Consider the following 22,417-nt stretch of genomic DNA (forward strand, 5'->3'; position numbering starts at 1 on the left):
TGCTATAGTTAGGCTAATAAGAGAGTCTGCATTCCTTTTGGGAGTGCTTTGCAGTTTTACTGCCCTTGAATGGACAGGAACAAGAGTTTTTCAGCCCTCCTTTCTTTGTGGTCTTTGTAGGCAGCATCAAGGGTTTAGTTCAAATGTGAAGAGGTCACCAACAAAATAACTAAATAAGCCCCTAAAAAAAAATCTCTGGTACTTAGTAAGTTCATTCTTCACACTTGCAAATATAAATCAGGTTTTTATTAAAGGGGGGAAATAAAATACTTAACAATGAGTATCTAGTGGGGAATATTCCACACGTAATCCATAAAATGTAACTAGTTAAGGTGGGAAAACTAGTCTGGCTGCATGTTCCCCCCTAAATCTCCCATGCCAGCAATCAGCTCATGACTGGTACTGAGAAATCATCTTGGGTACCAAGAGCTGATGTAAGCTGCACATGATGTTGTTATGTATTGTCTTTTCTGGCTACCAGAAAGGTGACTGAGACCAGCCATCTCCAGCATGGTGGGGGCGCCCAAACCATTCTCTGACATTTTCACCTCTGATCAAACCCCTAACCCTTTGTTTCTATTTCACAGCTGTGCACAACTACCCTCTCTTCATAGCTGCAACTTCTGCACTCTAAAGGCAGAAGCAGTTGCTTTCATTTCAGGAGACAACTTGTGACAGGCATATGTAAAAAGAAGTATCTCTGTGACGCATTCATACTGCAATGGCTTTTTTCTGCTCTATGGAAAGCCTGTTCTTTAATTTCATTCTGAGTAAGTGACTCATAAATGCATTTTAATGACAGATCTGTAAGTATCTGAGGCTTCCTTAGTCCCTCTTATTTTCTTCTCTTTCCCTCCATTAGTTTAGAGTGGAACAGCCTTCCCTGGCTGGTTGCCCTTCTTCTCTGAATTGACTTGGGAAGGGTCATAGAGTTCTGCTTTCCCTTAGGAATTCAGCCATCAGCCTACAGATCCTATAAGGGTTTTACTGAGGTAATCATACCCATAAAGTCTTTTCCTGAAGTTTCAGAGACTGTTGACATAACAGACTTGAATTATCTGTCTGAACTGCAGGTTGGTCTGTGAGAAGAGAACTACAGAAGAGCAGTCTTTTCACATGTGTCTTGGATGCAGCTTCATGGGCCAAAGGAAATTTCTTGGACATATTTTTTTGGGAAATGCTGTATGTCTAATCTAAGTCCTCTGAGAAAGGAAGGGTGGATCTCACTTCAAGGCTGTAAAATGATGTTATCAGAACCAAGAGTTCATAGGAGATGAATGCAAGACATAAGGCTGACATATTTTGGAGGAGGGACTACCTCTTCTAATTTCTTTGAAGTCTGTCTTCAGTGCAGGCATGCTATTGCTAGGACTTGAATGGGAAAGAGAGCTTGGGGTTAGGAGTCCCTCACAATTGGCTGATAACACTGAATGTGGAAGGCTGTCTTTTTTTGAGTACTTTGATCTTTTTGCCATTGACCAACATCTTGCTTCTAAATCCATTTTTTGTTGTTACAAATAATTTTTCTTTCCACTGCGACATCCCAGAAATTGAACTTGTTCCAGACACATTATGGAAGGCGTGCAAATGCCATTCAGAGCCTGCAGCTTTCTCTCCCTTTATCTGTTATTATTATCTACTTGGCAGCAAAACAATACTCTTGTGTTACCTGATATATTAATTGCACTACTTTAAGTACAACCCCCTAGGGAGAGCCTGTTTGTGCCTTCAACCCCTGACCTTATGCCTGAAAAGTTTTTTGATTCATTCCCCTCACATAAAGGCCATTTCTGCTTTGTCTCCAGTGAAAATATATTCTGCAGCTATATATTGAGCTGCTGAGCACTGTACAGAACTAGCTGGAAGATGGGTCCTTGATGAAGACTTGTCAGCCTTTATTATCTTTTATTATCTTCCTAAAGAGTTGAGGTTTGCAAACTGTCTCAGGGCAAGCTGGCCTCAGGCAAACAGGGAATAAGAGAAAGTCCTGATTGTCTTCTTTTGAAGAACTAAGTTTTTTTATTGTCATTGACCCATAAATGACCAGCACTAGGCAGAACTGTCTGCTGGATAGCACTGCGTGAAATTGAGGGAGTGACTGGAGCATCACATCCATGTCTAGTGTCACTCATAGTTGCTCATAGCACAAGTGCTTTGCTACTACACAAAACAGTGTCAGAGTCCTGGCAGTTTATATCTCTGGGAAAAACTTCCAGAGCCTGTCCTGGCACATTCCCATGGACTACAGCAGATGGGTCCAGTAGGAACTGCACTTTTTTTGCACACTGGAAGTGAAAGGGAAGATTGATTCATGGTAATTTTAGAGTTCTAGAGCATCTTTCTAACTACAGCAAAGAAAACTTGAGTGTAAATGTATTTGCCATTTTTGGAGATGGGATACGGCCCTTACCATTTCTGATTGATTCACACGCTCCTACAAGCTCAGTATCTGAAGCTCCTTTCAATTGTTACATCTTTTCATCTCACTTGCATTGAGGTAAAGCAAACGGAATTTGTGAAGCAGCAGCTTCACAGGATGCAAGCTCAGTGAGAAAAAAAAAAGTATCACTAGTTGCGCTGCAGTTAAAAGAGGTAAAGAGGTAAAAGAAGGCTGTAAAATGCAGATTTTGCTAGGTACTGCTGGCATTGTTCCATCCACTCCCTCTCAGCCTTGTGTTTTGGAAATTTGTAATAAAATTTAAATGCTGTGCTTTTGAAAGCATCTGCATTTCATATCAGTTTCCATCTGACCACGCTTGCAGAGTTGGCCATTCACTGGAATGGCATTAAACAAAGGCTTTTGTTTAGCAGCAGGCTGAGTTTACACAGCTGAGGAAGGTGGATTGAAGTAGCCTGACTGACCCCTCTTGAAGCTCACACAATCTTTTTTGCTGACAGGGATGGGAGAGCAAGGGGGAATTTGGGGTCAATTGGCCCCTTAACATCTTCGGAGTCATAACTTACTTCTCAGCATGTGTCTGTCTGTAGCAAAAGTCACCACAGGTCTCATGCAAACATGAAAACACTGCTTTCAGTGTGACTTTTTGGGTCAAGGGTTGTGGCCAGGGGTTTATTCTGACGGGAAGAGAAATGCTGGGGATAAAAACTCAATGTTTTGAGCAGAACTGAAAGACTTGAAAGCCACTCACCTCACAATATCTTTTTTCTCAAAAATGTAGGGTTTTTTTTTTTTCACAAGGTAGAAATTAATTCCACCAAAATTGTCAGGGAGGAAATTATTCTTGTTTCTCAGTAAACCAAGCTTATATGCAACTTACAAAAAAAAAAAAAAAAAAAAAGAAATAGAGAAAGAGAGGGAAAACCCCAAAACCTGAGAACGCCATTCCCAGGTTTCTGTCCATCCTAAGGAGAATAATCAGAAATACAGGTGGCACATGTGCTCATAAATGTTGTTTTATGCATCAAAGTGCCCCTTCAGGCTCGCCTGCATGCACAGTGCCACCGCATGAAAAGCTGCTCTGTGCCTGATACTTTCACATGCCAAGTGGTGCATTTAGAGAGCTGAGAGCATCAGGGCATGGGGCCAGGTTCTCAAGGGTGTTAAGGCACTTAGCTCACATCAGCCATAATCTAAATTCACAAAGAGCCTAGGTTCCTATGTCAAAATTCCTCATCCATTTAGAGCAACTCTCTAGCTGCTTCCCAAGGTTTCCTGGGCCCTGGTGTTGCTGAATTGCTGAATTCTGCTTTTTTTGCTGGACCCCAGGGCCACTCTCAAGCTGAACACCCTTCTGCAGGTTAGTTTCTGTTGGGCAGTTCTTAGAACAGCATTTGGTGTCCTCCCCAGGTCCTTCCAAACCAACATTTATGTTTTCCAACAGCTTCCAAATTTATTTTGCGTCCTTCTGGGATTACACTGAGCCTGAGGTTCTCTGTCATGACTTCCCCCTGTCACAGAGGTTCCTGCACTCTGAGGCAGGATTAGTTTCACTTGAGCTGTCTCTGGGCAGACCTGACATCCTACTGAACAGTGCTCTCGGGGTGTGCACAGGACTGCTCCTCTCCTACCATATCCTGGGCTGGTGTGCTCACCCAGCCCTAGAAAGACCAAGGAGTGGAGACTGGGACCAATACCAACGCCAATCAGAATGTTTTATTACAAAGGACAGTAAAATGTAAGATGCTAATCTGAAGAAAACATTTCTTTCAAGATAAAGGCAAAACTTGCACAAAAATTGTCTTCCTGTGATTAGAATTCTGTCATATGTAGATGATTCAGTTCAATGGCTGAATAAGGTGAGGATCAAAGTAACTTCTTCAGATTTCTTCTGATTTCTTTCCTGCTGGATAGTAGAAAGACCAGAACAAGTAAAATCTACAGAAGCAGCAGCAGCAGCACATTATTCTCTGAGACTGGGAGTTCTTAAGAGGAATCTATGGCCCAGAACACACATTTCAAGTGTGTACCTTTAGACAAATCTCCCACTGGAATATGTCATAAGTTTCAAAACAGGATGGATGGTCAGAGTCAACAATTGCACAGTATCTGCCTTTCCAGGAAAAGGACTTTATCTGCAGTTTCTAATCCACATTGACCCCAGTCCCTTTTGAAGTTTGGGCCATAATGGGTCATTCTGATCTACAGAAATATGGGATTTGCTTATTCCTCATTATTCTACATGTTTTTCATTGTGCTCCCAGAAAAAAGAAAAAATCCAAATCTCTTATCCTCTTCTTGTTCTACAACTGCTTGTGTGATACTTTCTGAATCATTACCTCTTCCGGCACACATCAGTTGGAAGATGGGGAGCAGGGTGTGTTGTACTCTGAAAGGGCATATTCATCTGGAAAGAAGAAAGGAAGAAGACATTTGGGTGAGAGTGAGAAATCATTCTGACCCCAGTCTGTCTGCACCTGCCATTAACACACTACAAAAACAGAAGACATTTGATACATTTTGGGATAGACTCCCAGCTGTCAAGGCACCCAGTTGCAAGGGTGCATAGTCAGAGACCAGTGCCCTCCAACCATGCTTGTCAGGACACACGATTCCTGTCACCATGCAAGATGTGGATCAGGTGGCAGAAAATGCACTCCAGGGTCAATTCTCTGACTACTGCTGCTGCTGCTGCTAATCTGCTAGGATTCAGTTCAAGAAAGGTGGCCAGGCACTTATTTTTCTAGTTCTAGTTACTTACACTTCTCTTTTATTAAGTGGGACTGTCATTCCTAAGTATTTAAATTCCACTAAGGAAGATCTTTTTGCTGCAGCCTACTATGACAATATTAAGTTAAAACATTAGTGAATGCAGTTCAGGGAAGTCAGAAACACTGCTGCCTTTAATTTATTGATTTCAACCATCATGTCTAAACTGTGGAAAGAAAGTGGAACCTCGTGTCTTTTTGTATGTGTTTTGTAAGAAAGAAGATGTCATGTATCACTTTCTTAACTGCTTTATGTTGGAATGGAGCAAGATATGTAAACACAGGAGGGCAGGAACTGTTTATGCTCTGCAAAACCAGCAGAATTGCTAAGTGGGTCTTTCTTTGTCTCTCACAGGTTTTACCGAGGCCTGCTGGGTCACCCACCTGTTTCATAGTAATCATATATATGTACAGGCACTGGTTTGATGTCTGAGACAGGCAGGCTTTGCTCCACACCAAAGGAGAAGCCGATTTCCTTCTGGGAGACCTAGAAATGGCAAGACAAGAAGATGCGTCAGAACTTTTCATAACTATCCCTAAGGCTAAGGTTGAACAGATTCATTTCTGAATCAGACTGTGTGACAATGTGCCATTGTACAGTTCCCTCCGGTTTGTAAGCTTGATGTTAAATCAGATAATTGTTTAAAAGCTGTTGCTAAACATGTTTTGTGGCTAAAATTGTGCGTTCTTCTCTTTCTTCCTCTTCCTATTTCCACTGCCAATTATCCCAAACTAATTCCCTGTTAATGTGATTTTCAGCGCATCATTTTTCATCCTGTAATTGAAAATTGCTCTTAGTTTTGTTCCTTGCTTTTTCCCAGCTAAAATCACCTTCAGTACCCGTAAGAATCTTCTCCCTACTTTTCTCTCTTTAATTACTTTGATTGCAATATCTCCGTTATCCCCCGTGATGTTGCACTGAGTGATTCTTTACACCTTTAAGGCATGGGTATTGTTAATATGCTATTAATAAGATTTTTCATTTATCTGGGAGCCTGTTTAAACTTCCAGTTTACTAAAACTGAAAGGAAACCTCCCAAACTTACCTTCTGAAGGTAGAAGAGTATGTGGTTGTTCTTGATGTCTACGCGATCCACAACAGAATTCTCGTACCGAAGCTTCGAATGAAGAGTAAAATACAGCAATGTTAGCATGGGGGACTCGCCAAGGAGACTGACAGATTCCACAGCAAAATGCGTTTAAAGCGGCTGCCCTGCTCCTTTTATGCCACCCCGCCATCTAGTCTCCAAAAAAAGAAATGCAAGTTGGGTGTTTTGGCACCTGGTGCGTGCAGACCAGCCCCAGTGGCAAACAGTCCCACCAGTTGGCTTTGATACTTGCGACTTTCATCATCAACCTAAGAGTTTGCTCATTTCAAGGACAATTTACCATTAGTTTCTGCAGCTCAAGCTGACTCACTTGCTGGTCCATTGTGCGTTTCAAAAGAAAGTTTAAAAACATTCAGAAAAGGATGTGAACAAAATTATTTTAATATCAAAACATACAAACCTAAAATATTCCAAACTTTAAAAAACAGCTGTTTTCCCCCAAGTGTATATGAAGAAGACTAGGATGCCAAACAGAAATAGCATCTTAACAGAAAAAATCTTTCCAAGAAAATTTATTAATTTCATACAGTTCTAGAAAAAAAAAAATTCAGGCCTGAATGCTAAATTATTATAAATACACAAAGGTATGAGCAGATTCTATAAATAATTTAATTCCTCTTTTTATCTACTTGAAAATTACAGCTCATGACTTGAAGGTAACTCATCTATAGTGAACCTAAACTGTATTAGGAACCTAAATGAGGTGCTTATCAGTGTTATCCCCAGAAGTGTCATCATCATAACCAAATTTCTGGAGAGTAAAGGAGGAGGATCAATAACCCCCTTTTTTTGATTGTTTGTTAAACTGTACTGTAAAGGAAGAAATAACCCTTGTCAAAGGGATAATAATGCAAAATGCTAATTAAAGCAATTTAACTATGGAAGAAGTATTTCTCACATAGATTCTGTGAGGCTGTGTGACCACAGACTCATACACACAGAGTAAGGCGTGCAGGGAAACCCCAGTAACGTGAGCAGAGCCACTGGAGCACTCTGACCCACTTCCCCTTGGGGCTGCCACAGGCAGTGACCAGCCCATTGTCAGTGTGAGACCCACCAGGTGAGTCAGCAGCAGAATATCCCTGAAGCACCTTGCAGATTGAAGGGAAATGCTGCCTACAGACCATGGGGCTGAGTGTGGGATGCTGGGACTCAAGAAAGAATTATTACATGGAGTTTGGGGAAAGAACCAGAAGTAACAGAGGGATAAAGTCCAGTTGGAAGGGAAAAGGGTAGAAAATGAGGTAAAAGAGGCCAGTTGCACATGAACAGGTTGGTGGTCAACACAATTGTCTGCCCTGCACCACAGCCTCTCCTGCCTTCTTACTAATTTCTTGTAGTGGCAGGGGTATCTATGTCAGCCTGTGGTCACTAGTGATAAACTGGAATAGCAGCCAGCTACTGAGTCAGGCATAAACTTGACCCAAATGTTGGAGACACCAGAGGATCCAAGGCAGCTGCCAAAGGAACCAGGGTGTCTGAGCCTATTTCTGGAGAAACCATACAGTCTTGGAGGTGGACATTGGTCTGGAGCAGCTAGTGGAGACTTATCTGCATGTCTCTGTGTGTATGTGTCTGTTTGACATCACTGTGAAACCGGGGCCCCAGCTCACGTGCTGCAAGTTAAAGAATGCTTATAGAGGCCCTCACCGTGCATACACATGGGTGATGGGGGCCTCAGTTCCAGGCACTGAAGGAGGCACATGTCCAAGAGCCAGCAACTCAACAGAACAAGAGTCCAGAGGCAGCAGCTGGGCAGACTGAGTGCCTGAGGCCAGCTACCATAAAGAGCCACATGGTGTGTTTGCATGTATATATGTGCTTGTGTATATTTATGTCTTTACTTATTTCTCTTTTTCCTCAAATGAGATTTTAATCTGATCAGGCAGAACAGGGAACAGGATGAGGCCATTTGTGCTATCTGTGTTTGTGGAAGTGCTGTCTTTCTACTGATCTGTGTGGCACATACATTATGTATATATGGATATATATGTGCAATGTGCATGTCTGCTTATTGGGAACATACAGTGAACTTTGGTGTTGGTTGGACCTGGGGATATGAAGTCTTTGCTCTCCTGGGCTACTGGATTTGGCAATTCCTAACAGATTTGTCTTCAGCACATAAACAGCTACAAATTTGAAACACAGAATATATGAGAGAAGGCTCTGCCCAGGGACTTTCCAGTATTCCCATAGGCTCAAATTTGCTAATCAGAGACTATATTTATCAACTTCCTATGTTTTTAGGCTTTATCATTCACATTGGTCCCCTTTTTTACCTTTTTCAGGGAAGATTCTTCAGGAACAAATCCTGAGAGCATTTTCACATCAATAATAGCCATGTTGGAGATGTTGCGGTTTCCTGTGTAACTAAAAAGAGAAAAGTTTTGTTATTATGGTCTGCAAATGGAAAGGAGACCAGTGAATGACATTTTTAGGTCCCAGTAATCTTGTTTTTCTTCCTACAGCGGCAGAGCAGCACTTAACTGCCTGTACTTGGATCCTTTCTTGGATGCTTTACCAAACTGTGAATGCAAGGGGGTAGGTCAGTAAAAGGAAATTACCTGGCTGAGAGGACAAGGTCAAACTTTGGTGGAAAGTTGCCTGTGCAAGACACATTTTCTGTCCTGATGGACAGAGAGAATCCTGCAGCTTTTTTCGGCAAATGGATGTTGTATCTCAGGGTGGTCTGGAAGAGACAGAAAGTGTGAGATGGTCACAGACTTAAAGGAGAGAATGACATATGGAGAGGAATAAAGCATGGAGAGACCCCTGCTTAGTTCTCAGAGAGTGGTGCTCAGTCCCCAGCTTGCTTACCTGCACATAGACACAGCCAGTGCCATTCACCTCCACACTGTATCTCCCTGGAATAGTGGGTAAGGAGGTCTGCTGCAGTAGGAAACGGTTCTCGTCATTCACCTGGAAAATCTTACTGGGGGTCTCCATGAGGTGGACTTCAACTGTATTATGACTTTTTTTGGAGAAGGTGAGATATCCATACTGGGCTAAAGCTTGGAGAGCAACCACAGTGTCCTGAAAAGAGTAACATAATCCCCAGTTAGACACCCAGGTGTAAGATGACGTGTGAGTTTAGCGCAGCTCCTATTTCCCTGATGCTTGGTCAGTACTCATAAGTGCAGGGGGGCTTTGCAAAGAGCCAAGGAGACAAGACACAAGTTCTTGTAGAACTCGTCCTGGTGGACAAAAAGCTGTCCCTGAGCCACTAGTGTGCTCTGGTGACCAGTCAGTCCATCTTTGGTGCATTAGGAAGGGCTTTGGCAGCAGGTGGAGGGAGATGATCCTGCCCCTCTACTCAGCCCTAGGGAGGTGTATCTGGAGTGCTGTGTCCAGTTGTGGGCTCCTCAGTACACCAGAGATATGGAGCTCCTGAAGCAGGTCCAGACAGCATCATGGCAAGAATGATTAGGGGTCCGGATCATCTCTTACAAGGAAGGGCTGAAAGGGCTGGGCCTGTTCAACCTTGAGAAGAGACACCTGAGAGGGGATGTCACAAATATCTGAAGGGAAGGGTGTCCAGAGGATGGAGCCAGGCTCTCCTTGGTGGTGCTGAGTGAAAGAAGAAGATGCAATGGGAAGAAAGTGATGCACAGGAAGTTCCACCTGAACATGAGGAAGAACTTCACTGTCCAGGTGACTGTGCACTGGAACAATTGCCCAGAGAGGTTGTGGAGTCTCCTTCACTGGAGATACTCAAGAACTGTCTGGACACAATCTTGTGCCATGCGCTCTAGGATGACCCTGACTGAGCAGGGAGGTGGGGCCAAATGACCCTCTGAGGTCCCTTCCAGCCTGACCCATTCTGGATTCTGTGATTCTGGAGCAACAGATTTTAATTATTGCCGAAGACCTGGGATAATGTTGTGTCAGCAGTGACTGCTGTCCATGGCTAACTTGGAATTCAGGTAAATTCTCATTGTTTAAAACCCAATTTTGTGTAAAGCTATGAAGATCGTGGTGTGCCTTTGACAAGGCAAGCCATGCAAGCACCAGTTATCCAGTGTTATTCAAATCCATATGCAGTCAGAAAGATTTGTCATTTGTCAAGATTCAGCTTGCAAACCATACTGCTCTAAGACTCTTTATTTTTACCACACCCAGTTGTTACCTGGCTGGAGGAAAAGCCACCGTATGGGTTCTGCTGTTTGATGAGCCAGTACACAATGCGGGAAATATAAGATAAGTCTTCTGGAGTGAGATTGGTTCTGTTGAGCAGAGCCAGGAGCACATAGCTGGTCATTTCAATCTCAGCAGAAGGGGCACGGGAATAGAAGTTGGACAAATGTTCTGCTGGTGGCTTGTTTTCTCTCTCCCAGTGAACAGATCCACCTGAAAATGGAGAAGTAGGGTGTAAACAGCATGGAAAAAAAGAGCTTTTTCAGACCTTGGTGTCCTGAACTGGGTAAGTTTTACTTCCAAGGTGGAAAAGAAAACAGGAAGGGGTGGACAGGGAATTAATAAAAGCAGGCTATATAAGACAAAGAGGGATTGAAGTGAAGGCAGTGTAGTAGAAGGATGCTAAGGCAGCTGCAAACAGGAGCACATGACATAGCCAAGGGAAGTGGGTTTGTTCAGCATTACAAGAGGAAACTAACTGGAAAATTAGGTGCAATCTTTCAGTACCTTGGGCTGAGACATGCAGGAATTCTCTCTCCCCATAAATTATTTCAAAATTTCATAGATCGGGCCACAGCTCGCACTTTTGTGAAGCCCAAAGAGACAGACAGAAAAATTCCTAGAGATAAATTCAGTAGCAGAGCAGGCATGAAACGGGAAGGGAGAGCATTCATGACAAAACTGTGCATCAGAACAGCCTACATGACACAGCAAGCCATTCCATCAGCTGCACTGCCTGTGCCATGGCCGTGCTGCACTTACCAGCCCTGACAGCTGCCCCATCCAGCTGCTCAAGGAAGAACTGGCGTCTTTCCTCTCTGCCAGATAAGCCATAAACATAGGCAAGGAGGGCCTGGTTATACAGGTTGTGGACCCCACTGTTAAATGCAGTCTCCAAACAATTCATGCCACTCCGAATGACAGGATGCTGGTAATGCAAAATGCAGTAGGGTGTCAGATACTTGGATTTGTATCTTCACACAGTACTTTTAAAATACTTGGATCATTTCTTAAGCTGCAATCTCTGACTCTTCATGCTAGACGTATCATGATCCATGCCATGTTTAAGGGCCTACAGAGCATATCTTGTAAAAAAATGCCCTCCAGTCTTGCTGCCTCCTTTCTGCATTGATTTAGAGGCAGCATGGCCAGAATGAGAGAGCACTGTTTCTTTTCCTGACTCATGAGATGACCCTATTCAAGTGAAACCTTTGTTCCTTGGTTGCTTTAGCAATAAAATATGGACCATTTTTACAGAACTATGTGAAGTGTATTGAAACCTCATGATTAAGCACACTCTCCCAAATGGATATTCCTCATTTGCTAGCTATAACTACCAAGATAACTCTTCAGATCTCTTAGCCTTATCTCTGTGAATTCTTCTTCATCTCAGACACAACCAGCACACTACTAGCCATGTTGTGTCTCTGCAGCTTTACTTAAACATGTGGCAACAGGTTTTGGAGCTTCTTATGAAGACACTGGAAACTAAATTCATGTTGCTATAGAACTAATTGATTCTGCACAATGCTTTCATCCTGTTGGTCCCATGTACCCTGATGATGGCCCATACCCCATGTCTGAGGTATGTTCAAAAAATCAGCACATCCAGAAAATGTTTGTCAGATTTGGAATAATTCCCCTCCTTCCCATCATATAAAGAACAAAGTCAGCATAAAAACAAGGTCACAAGGATATGCAGGAAATATATCACAGAGAACAGAATTTGGAGCTCATTTCCTAATGCCTAGTACTACAACCAGCAGCTCATCACTTTCTTCCATTATTAAGATTTCCATAGGGAAATAGAAACCCAACTTGGAACTAAATGTGCATAGTGAGTTTGTAAGCCGAAGATTTGGATAGCTTGAACTTTGGACTGGGCAAAATCAGAGAAAATTTCAAAGTGGACTCTGGATGACTGAGTAGGCAAGTTCAGTCTGGATATTTCACCTACTTAGATGACCATTGTCTAAAATAGATAGATTCCTCAGGGGTGTTTCAAGTGAATCCATAGGTACTGGATATGGAACTGATTTGTAACACACATTAAATACTTGCGGGGGACTGCAGGGTTCTGAAAATGTCAACAATCAACTACTATTCTACAGTCAGTATTCGAGTTCCTCATTGTAAAAGAACACTGAGGTGAGGACTGTGACTTGTGCTGTTTGACACATGACTGGGCTAACAGCACCAAATACCTACTGCAGCAGAGTGTCCAGCCTCCAGCAATGATGCCACAACATAGGCTGTGAGGGAGTATTCAGCTTCTTCTCCACCCTGATGAAAAACAAGCGAAGAACTGATTAGGATGAATGTCCTAGAAAGAAGCAACATATTAACTAATTAATAGTTCATATATCAGTTGGATTTGAGATCAGCAGTAATTTCTGTCTCCCTGTGTGCACAAGAAAGATCAAGTTCACACAGGATAAAGCCAAAGTAATTGACTGCATCTTCTTGACTTTCATACATGTGTAATAAAGCAGACAATAGTTTGTGGCTGAGAACACAGTGCAGTGGTGGAAAATAAAGCCTGAGCCTTATAATTCAGAAAAGTTCTACTTGTTTTTACCTCATCATCAAGAGCACGCATAAGAATCATGCCCTGCTCGTATAGGAGAGACCTGAGGTAAGAGTAGGAGGAAGAGTAAGAGTGTGGTGAACACTAAGCTTGCGTTTTATCCAAATAAATCCAGATGGCAGGACTGGAAGTTTGTGGCTATACTTATCTCAGTTACCTTTAAAGCATTGTTGAAATGTGATCCAGCAGTTTCAAAGCAGCCATCTGACTTCTGCTTGCTGGCCAGCCAGATCAAAGTCTGAGTCTGGACATTGTCATCAATGTAGATGTAGCGTTTGGCTTGCTCCAGTGACTTGTACACGAAGGCAGTGAGCCTGCAGGTGATGCAGAAACAGAAAACACGTATGCTGTGAACAAGATCAAGGACATTTACCAGTGCATAGGATGTGCATAGAAAATTACATAAAAAGAACTTCATAATGTTTGAGGTAAAAGAAGAAAGTGTTTTCTAAGTTTTAAGTAAATAATATGCATAAAATCCTGATTGGCCCAATATGTCTCTCTTACTGTGCTGAAACCCTTCTTTTAGAGCAGTGGCAAAGTAGAGACACAGCTTGATGATTGATGTTAGCAATTTCTAGTCTTAGTTAACTGAATTATGAAACAACCCAGGTTGGAAGGGATCTTTGGAAGTCTCCTGTTCAACCACCTGCTTAAACTAAGGCAAATTTTAGAGCTGTGTCAGTCTTAGTCTATTGTCCAGTCATGTGGAAGTCTCTAGGAATAGAGATATCCACATCCTCTCTGGACATTTGTCTCAGTGCTACAGCCTTCTCCTGGGGAAGATTTTTATTCCTTCTACCCACTTGGAGTTTTCTCTGTAGCAACTTCAGTAAGGACAAACTCTTGTCCTTACTCTGTGCAGCTCCAACAAGAGCCTGACTCTGTATTTCCATAGTCCCCATCTAGGCAGCAGAAAAGTTTATGCAGGTCTCCCATTAGCTTCTTCTACAGGCTAAACAAACCCAGACCCTCCAGTTTCCTGTCGAACATTATGTACTCCAGCTCCCAACCATCATACCATCCTTTTGTTGCCCTCTTTCCAGTTATTAATTTCTCCTTTAATAGGGGATTCGAATTAACTGAACTATATTCATTTAGTCTATTAAAAATAAGAATCACTGAATACTTGGATCATTTTCAGAGCCTAGAGATCCTGTGCTAGGGAAACAGGGAATGTCATCACTTACCATACACTCCCTTCTCTATCCCGTAACCCAAAGGAGCTGTAGGATCCATCCCGGTGTTTGTATGATAGCTGTTTCTGGTAGCCTGAAAACACAGTAAAGAAGACACATTTTCTAATCACAGAAAAGTATTTGTTCTGCTGTTTGTTCAACTGAAGCAAGTAGAACTTTTGGATTTTTAGTATCAGGTAATGTATGTCAGGCGAATGATGCCAACCACTATGAAGTTCAGCTGCTTTTGCCCCTGGAAGAGTGACATGATACTTTTGGGGTGCTCTCATTGCCTGTTCCTATGCAACCATTGTGGTACTGTGGAATTCAGAGATCAGTGCTCATCATATAGAGCTGAAGAGTTCAAGGCAAACAATCACAATACTAGACCACAGAATCACAGTTTATTCTGAGTTGGAAGGGACCAACAATGGTCATCAAGTCCACCTCCTGACTGTGCAAAGAACCCCGAAATCACACCATCCGTCCAAATGCTTAAACTCTGTCAAGCTTGGTCCTGTGACCATTTCCCTGGGGAAGAAGATGGAAGAATCTGAAAACCTCTTACCTGTGGACAAATAACCAGTACCCCTGAGTCTAATCTCTTCAGTCAACTGCCCAGTCTTATTCAGATAATCCAGGGCATAGATGTTGGGTGTGAACAAGGCCATGTTCTGTTCTCCACAGCCATAAGGCATATGGAGGAGGTTATCCAAGTTCCGCAGGGCTGTACCCAAAATGTCTCCTGAAGAGCGAAAAATGTAAGAAGTCAGCTCAGTTCAGACATGTTTTCATTACATAACATTATACATAGCTCTATACTTTGTTATTATGAACCCAAGGGCAATGACTTATACAGAGCAATCATAGTAACTAAAGGCACATCTTAGAAGAAAAGTATTCAACTGCCCCCATTTTTCATTTCTCATCTGGATGATGGACACCTGTGAGAAATTGAGAATTTGGGAGAAAAAAAAGAGCACCAATACTGGTGGCATGGCTTCTGAGAAACAGCTATGGGTCCTTGGAAGGGTTAGATTTCCCTGCCCTTTACAACCTGCTTCCTGTTTTTGCTCATACGTGTGAAAATACGTGTGGGGTACAATGCTGATGGACTGCAGAGGCTGCAATTGCACAGCATCAGCACACCTCACACAGACACAGGCACCCAAACCAACTGTGTTTAGGAAACAATCTGAGTTCAGAACCTCAAAAAAAATTTCACTGAAGAGAACCCTCATGACTTAATAATGACTTTCAGATTAGTGGAATTGATTGGGACCTGAAACTTTTATTCTATGGTAACTTCTTGACTTACAAATGTTTTTCATTATGTAAAATGATAAATTTGAAATTATGCAGTCAGCAAAGTTCTGAAGATTTCTTTCCAAGAAATTAAGATAATTTTTTTCAAAGAATTCTGCCTTATGCTGCTTTTCATCTGAATCAGCTGTTTTACTTTACTGAACTGGATATGCTAATGCAGTATAATCTGAAACGCAATATAAATGGAAATTGTTGGACCATTTTGTCCTCTCTTGATATGAGAGAATTGTGAGCAAATTTTGCCTCTCACTGCCATTTTGCAAAGCAGAAAACTTACCTTCTAAAATCAGGAATAATTACTTCTTCAAATTTACATAAGGTTTGCGTGTGTATACATAATGGAACATGGTGCAGCACAAGAGAAACAGCATTTTGAATTTAGTCTAAGTACTAAACTTACCAATGACAGAAAAATAAGCTCTGGCTGATCCCTGCACTAGGTTTCTTGGCAAGCTGAGAGACACTTGTTCAGAAATCTTTTTGCCTGATGAGAAAATGTGAAAAGAAGAATAGTTAAAATTATGGGGTTTTTTACAGAAATCTTGACTGTTATAGGTTTCAGTCTGGGTAACGAAAAGGCCACAGAGACTTGCCCAATGATCCAAAGGTATCTGAAAATCTTGAATTTTAGCCTGGCACCCTGACCCTGTGTATTAGGACACACTAAATATCTCTATCCTCCCCTGGAATGGTCTCTGGTTTTGAAGACAAGATCTATGAGACAGTGAAGCAGTTCCACTTAACTACCTGGGATGAATGAATGAATGAATGAATGAATGAATGAGTGAATGAATGAACTTGCCTTACCTTTTGTACAGACGAGCGAACTCTGAGTCAACTCTTTTTTAATACCTTCAGGCTGTTTGTTTGCAGTGACATGGTCAGGAAGAGAAAGAAAAGCGCAAAACATCACCATGAACCATGACATTTAGCAGGGTAAGACAGTAGATGAATATGGCTGTCCAGACCGTGCACTTCCTGCACCCAGTCCTACCCTAGCTCCACTAGAATATCTCTTGGTCCATGGCTCCCTCTCTTACCCAACATTCTTTCCAGAGCACCTTCCAACTCAAAAAGCAGTTAAAAAATAGGCATTTCTAGCCTCTGAGAGGGACTTTGTCCAATTAATCCTATGTAGCTGATGTTTTATGATGTTCAAGATAAACCCTTTTCCTTCTATATCTTCCTTCCACCCTCGTCCCCAGTATTCGAGTCATGTGCTAAAGGTGCTTAAAAGTAAGCTATGGAATCTCCTCCCTTCTGGCAGCATGGGCTGTCAGGACACGTGCTCATGGTCCCAAGAAGGAGACAGTAGGAAGAGGACAGTGGATACATTGGCCACCATGATTTTCACACTTATTTGGATATGGAGAAGCCTACTGTACATAGGTACTGTACCCCCTCCTCACTGTACTGCACTCCCTACCTTCCCTCCCTCCTAACTGCTTCTAACCCTCAGCCACAGGAATTCCAGTTTCCACGAGGCAGAAAGCACCTGCAGATTTCCTACCGTACCTCAACAAGTAGGGTTTGAAACAAGGTGTCCCTGTAAATGTTCTTCTCTTCTGGAGATGAGCTGTTTCCAGTGCCCTCGGTGTTCTGTTTGGCCTCAGCAGTAATCGCAAATTTCACCTCACCTGGAAAGCCACCCACCAGCCCAAAAAAGTGAAGTTATCATCAATGTCTACAACTATCCCTGTTTTTGACTGCTTCTTCTAGGCTGATGAACTGCTGAAAAATGTATTTTCTCTAAAGACAGCTCAGTAAAACAAAATTCCATCAAGATTCCATATCTGTTTGTTAGGGGAAAGGAGCGCTTGGCTGGGGCCCTAGTATGAGGAATGAAAGAGGGGTCATCCTGGTCAAAAACAGACATTCACTACTGATTTCCACCTCTTCTTAGCCTTGTACTGAGTTTTCTCTGGCCTAGGGCAGTGTTGCAATAGTTTAATTATAGCTCTTCTGCCTTTATTCATATTCCAACTTTTAGAGCACTTGCACATACAAGTAATTACAACTGCTTTAAAAAAAAGGACAATGTGGACTTGAAGGCAGTGTGGATTAACACAGCTATAAAACTGGGAAGGAGCAGCATCCTTGTTGCCCATTGAGAATCCAGTCCAAAATTATTAGCAAATTTATTAGCAATTAATGGAGCTGCCCAGAAATGCCTGCTTGTGGATTATTGATGCTGCCCTAAAGGGTGGGAGTAGAAAGATCAAACGGGGATATATCAAGGTGGTAAAAAGACAAACTTACCGAGTTTTTTGGGGCTGACAGCCCAAATATATGTTTTTCTTTCATTGGCACACACTGTTGCTGTGTTGCCCCCTGATGAAAGGATCTCTGCCTCATAGTCACTTGACTGTGCCAGTATGGCACTGATCTGAGACAAAAAAAAAAGAAGGAACAAGATTACAAATGAAAGAGAATGACCTTAAAATCAGGCTGCAGAGCAAAGGAGGCTGCTGCATTACTCAGTATGTGCTGTGTTTTGCACAGTACAGTACCCATATCCTCTGCTGAGGTTCCTCCTTCAAGAGCAAAAAGATCTCTGGGAAACAAGCAAGCCACATAGGAAGCAAAAGGGAACTTGATATACCTGGACACACTTGTTGAGGTAGTTGAAGACATTGGCTATTAAATTAAATTTTTCCCCTCGAGTGACGGAGTATGGCAGGGTGAGGTCCACAAAGAAAGGTTGGAATGCTGTCAGGGAAACAGGCGAGGAGATGCCAAAGCCGGCATCATCCTGCACACAGAAAGCGCTGGCTTTCCATTCTGTGATGCTGTCAGGAACGGTGTAAGAGACATCAACCTCTCCTCTGGAGCTGAAGAGAATAAGAAACACAGAATGAGAAATGATCTTTGGAATTTTTCAAGACAAATTATAGAATAAGCTTTCTGCTTGGGTTAGAACTTCATCTCACTTTCTACAAGATACCTTTCCATATATTACAGAAAATGTTATAATGCTTGAAGTAAAGGTAAATGTGCTGGTTAACTACATGTTAAAGCACTCAAATACTCAACTTCTTAAATTTAGAAATACCAATTATTGAAAAACCAGAATGCCCAACCACACAGATTAGAATCAATAAATTTAGATTAATGTTCTAGAACAATGTCTGAAGGCATAGTTAATACAGAAATATTCTCATTGCAGATGCTGAGACAGCCTGAAATAAAATAAACTGACTTTTTTGCTGCTGAATTAAAAATTGAATGAAAAATAACAAGCTCCTTCCCTCCCCTTAAAAAATACTTTCATTTCACTCTTAGGCCCTATTTTATTTCTTCCCACCAGAAAGACGGAACAGGGCACAGAATTTTTGTCTGCAATTGTCATTGATCAAGGTGAGAAAAGTAGATCCACATCAACAAAGCAAACATATGTTCCATGGCTCCTTCCTAGAGCCTATTTTAGCTAAATGAATCAACTCAAAAAGGAAGAAAGAAGTGAAGGTAAACATACTTACTCAGTGTTAACCAGTTCCCAAATCCAGGTCTCAGGGAAGTATTTCCGAACACTGCTGAAACCAGCACCTCCACCAATAGCTGCTGAGTCACCTAGAAGTGGGGACAGGATTAAATTATAGTATTAGAGGCATCATGTGAGAAGAATCTGAACTTCTCTCAGGCATGCTTCACCACCACAAATGAACACTAAAGATCCTGTTTGAGCATTTTTTTATAGCCCCCCCCCATATAACAGGGAAGATTCCAAGAGATATGGGGATAGGTGAAGAAACCATATATCTATTGTCTTTTTCCATGGAAAAACACTGGAAATATTAGCTATTTTACAAGACATTTCACTTCATTACATACTGAAAGGTCATTCAGCTAGAAAAGTGTGTTCCCCATCCTCTACAAATAGCTCTCTTTGATTTGCAAATGGGCACCAGCAGACAGCATTGTCAGCAGACATCATAAAGCTTATAAATGCTTTACAATGACTTCGAATCACAGAATCATTGAAAAAATGTCTAGGTTGGGAGCAACCAGTGTAATTCTCTCATCCAACTTCTTGAAGTAGGACTAACTTCAAAGTCAGATAAGGTTGCTTCTCGTGCAGCTCAGTTTTGAAAACCATCAGTGATGGAGATTCCAAAGCCTCATGGAGATCCCCTTCGAGTGTACTACAATTCTCACGAGGAAGAGGTTTTTCCTAATTTGTATAACACTTTCCTTTGTGGTAATTTATGACTGCTACTTCTGCTCTTTTACTGAGCAATCTGATTTGATGAAGAGATAATTGTAACTTTTGCTGATCTATAAAGGCTTTGGAGAGTATGTGCTGTGTGCCACATGCTGTGTAAAGTCTTGACTTTTAAATATTTAATTGAATTATGATTTGATGAAAGGTTGTGACCTGAAAACCCCTGAAAAGCCAATATCAGATTATAAAAGAAGCAACAACACAGTATTTCCCATCTTTTCTCTATGCATCTGTACCTGAAACAAATTTGATTCTACTGCAAGGACTGCCAGAAGGAGTTTACAGGATGTAAACTGGGATACACAGGCCTATTTCCCAAACCCCCCCAATATACTGGCTGTTATTTCATACAGGCAACAGTTTTAAAGACCAGGTAGACTGAGACTGGAGATACAGAACAATCAACCTTCTTTTACCTGAGGCCTTGAGATTGGCGTCATAATAGGGAGAAGGGAAACTTTCCGTATCTGATCCCTCTTCATTGCACAGAACTGGTTTCCGTAGGGCAGAGTTGGTGAACACTTTCAGACCCATATCCTAAATGTGAAAGAATCTACCAAATCACTCAGGGCATTCACTAACTCCTGGTGCACATCACTGATTATCATTCCTCGTTTCTGCTTCCCCCCAATCCCATTTCATTCCATTCTTTCAGCCTTGAATGTCTCAGCTCTACCTTGCCAGCCTCTGTGTATTTCTTATGGAGCAGTGACACCTTGTGTTCTGCAACGAGCAGTGATGATGAGTCTGATACTGGCCTTAAGCCTTTGGGCACAGGGCCAGTGGGCAGGGGAGTCCAGTATGTCAGGAGCCAAGTGGCCTGCATCACAGACACAGATCTTTATGAGAAATGCCTGGAGTCATCAGCCAAGGCCAGAGTCCTGCTTAGGAAATGTCTACTGAACTATGTGCAGCAACCCAGTGATTTTCCAGCAGTGATTTTTAGACCTCCTGAGTAAGTGAGGAGAAAAAAAAAGGCAGAAATTGGGTGATTGGAGGCTTTAGGCAGTTTCAGGCATCAGCTGCCTTCTCTCAGCAGTAAGAGCCACCACTTGGGAAAGTTGCATGCTAATGTAGATTAATTCTGGAATCCTTCCCACTTAAAGAACCTCCCACACAGACCACATACCCTGAAAATCCTGTAGACATCTCCATCACGACTGACGTTGACAGGTTCAAAGTACAATCCATCAGAAAATATGGTTTTGGATGGGGTACACTCCTGTGGCCCGCCATCTTCCAGGTTGAGCCCATTGTAGTAATAGCCATATAAATCACCCCCACCGAGCTGGTAGTACACCTGGGGGTGAGGATGACTAGTGTAAGTGCAAGGAAGGTCTCAGGCAGGTGCAGAATCACAGATATTCAAAGCTTATGGTGGTCCCTGAGCAATCCTGTAGAACTTGGTGGGGTTAACTAGTGGTGCCTACCTAGACATGAATAAGCAATTTGAACTGAGCTGTACCCTCCTCCTTCTGAGCTGCAATGGTTTTGTGGGGTGAGCTTGAGCAGAAAACATGGAGATACATTCTTGAGTTAAGCAAAGAAGAGATGAGTTTTACAAGACTCTAGCTGTCATCTACAGCTTTTGATCTGGCCCCAAGGCCTATCTGAGCCATAGAAATGCAATTTTGACATAATCACTCTGCAGTGAGGAAAAATGCTCTCACGGATTTACTTAAGGCAAATTCTTGGGACATGCGTTACACTGCCATGCTTCCCAAAAGCAGTGTTGTGCAATCAATTTCTGTCTTTGAAGAGTACAATTGCCTTAGACCTTCCTTTAATCACAGATGTCTGTTTCCAAAGGAAAAATGAAACCACAGTCAGCAGCAGAGACATCACAGGTGGGAACTGCGTGTTCCCTAGCTCAAAAGAACAGAGGACTGGGGATGTGACTTACACTCTCGGCAGATAGCTCCTGCCCAGACTGAAGAAGGATGCTCTGAATTGCCCGCAGGGCACAGTAGGAGTTGGCAGCAGCTTCCAGGTGGAGTCCAACTTTAGAGCCCGGGAGACCTTGCTTCTCAGAGAACTTGAGCTGGACCTGGAAATCAGCAAATCCAAGACAACCACATGGAAATTAGGTGAATCGGATGAGCGCAGAGATGTAGATCTCACCTTCCATCGGCGCTCGCTGTTCCCGGTAGGACAAAGCTCCTACCGCCAGATGGCCCTTCGGGATCCCTTTGTAAAAATACACATAACCCCACCCAGTCACCCTTCTCTATCCGCTCTGTGGAGAGCTCTGTCTGAGCCTGGTCGTGTGTGCCGATCCCAGGGACAGCTTCTTATGATCCCAGACATACCTGCACCTTTTCCACTCCTAAATGCCATTCCCAGTGCAGGGCTATAGATGAGATCATTTCCTGACCATTTTTCAGCAAACCCTGATATATCCCTCAATAAGAAAGCAAAGGTTTCCACCTTGTTTTTGAAGCATATATCACTGTGTATCCTGGAGCTGTCAGCCACTATTTCTCCATGAGGATGCACTGTGTAGAGCAGCAATCTGGCGCTGGGGGCAAGCTTCTCAGTGACAGTCAGTGTGATGGAGAATGTGCCTCTGGGAGCTGAGGAAGGAGCATGGATCAGGGGAGGACAAGCCAGCAGAAGTGCTTAGACAAACCTCAGCTTTGGTGGAAGGGCTACATATTTATTCATAACCTACAAGCACCTTTAAAACCCAGGGAAG

The 22,417-nt window shown here is 42.5% G+C and overlaps 1 protein-coding gene across 1 annotated transcript in view; it reads right to left on the reverse strand.

Annotated features, from left to right (window-relative positions):
• Positions 1-4,752: 4,752 nt before the first annotated feature.
• The window catches only part of LOC134041147 (ovostatin-like), a 28,401-nt gene continuing 10,736 nt past the window's right edge, over positions 4,753-22,417 (reverse strand). Inside the window, exons 14-35 of the mRNA XM_062487457.1 lie at positions 22,150-22,295; positions 21,626-21,769; positions 20,852-21,022; positions 20,139-20,259; positions 18,980-19,070; positions 18,103-18,331; positions 17,760-17,886; positions 17,016-17,137; positions 16,308-16,359; positions 15,901-15,984; positions 14,743-14,919; positions 14,187-14,268; positions 13,154-13,310; positions 12,618-12,692; positions 11,172-11,337; positions 10,402-10,622; positions 9,093-9,308; positions 8,840-8,964; positions 8,555-8,645; positions 6,213-6,284; positions 5,551-5,653; positions 4,753-4,805 (exon numbers count right to left, since the gene is read on the reverse strand). Of these exons, the coding sequence (XP_062343441.1) occupies positions 4,753-4,805; positions 5,551-5,653; positions 6,213-6,284; positions 8,555-8,645; positions 8,840-8,964; positions 9,093-9,308; positions 10,402-10,622; positions 11,172-11,337; positions 12,618-12,692; positions 13,154-13,310; positions 14,187-14,268; positions 14,743-14,919; positions 15,901-15,984; positions 16,308-16,359; positions 17,016-17,137; positions 17,760-17,886; positions 18,103-18,331; positions 18,980-19,070; positions 20,139-20,259; positions 20,852-21,022; positions 21,626-21,769; positions 22,150-22,295 (2,825 nt within the window). The remainder of the gene's footprint in view (positions 4,806-5,550; positions 5,654-6,212; positions 6,285-8,554; positions 8,646-8,839; positions 8,965-9,092; positions 9,309-10,401; positions 10,623-11,171; positions 11,338-12,617; positions 12,693-13,153; positions 13,311-14,186; positions 14,269-14,742; positions 14,920-15,900; positions 15,985-16,307; positions 16,360-17,015; positions 17,138-17,759; positions 17,887-18,102; positions 18,332-18,979; positions 19,071-20,138; positions 20,260-20,851; positions 21,023-21,625; positions 21,770-22,149; positions 22,296-22,417) is intronic.

Source organism: Cinclus cinclus, chromosome 2 (genome assembly GCF_963662255.1).
Source record: "Cinclus cinclus chromosome 2, bCinCin1.1, whole genome shotgun sequence".
NCBI classification, from domain to species: domain Eukaryota; kingdom Metazoa; phylum Chordata; class Aves; order Passeriformes; family Cinclidae; genus Cinclus; species Cinclus cinclus.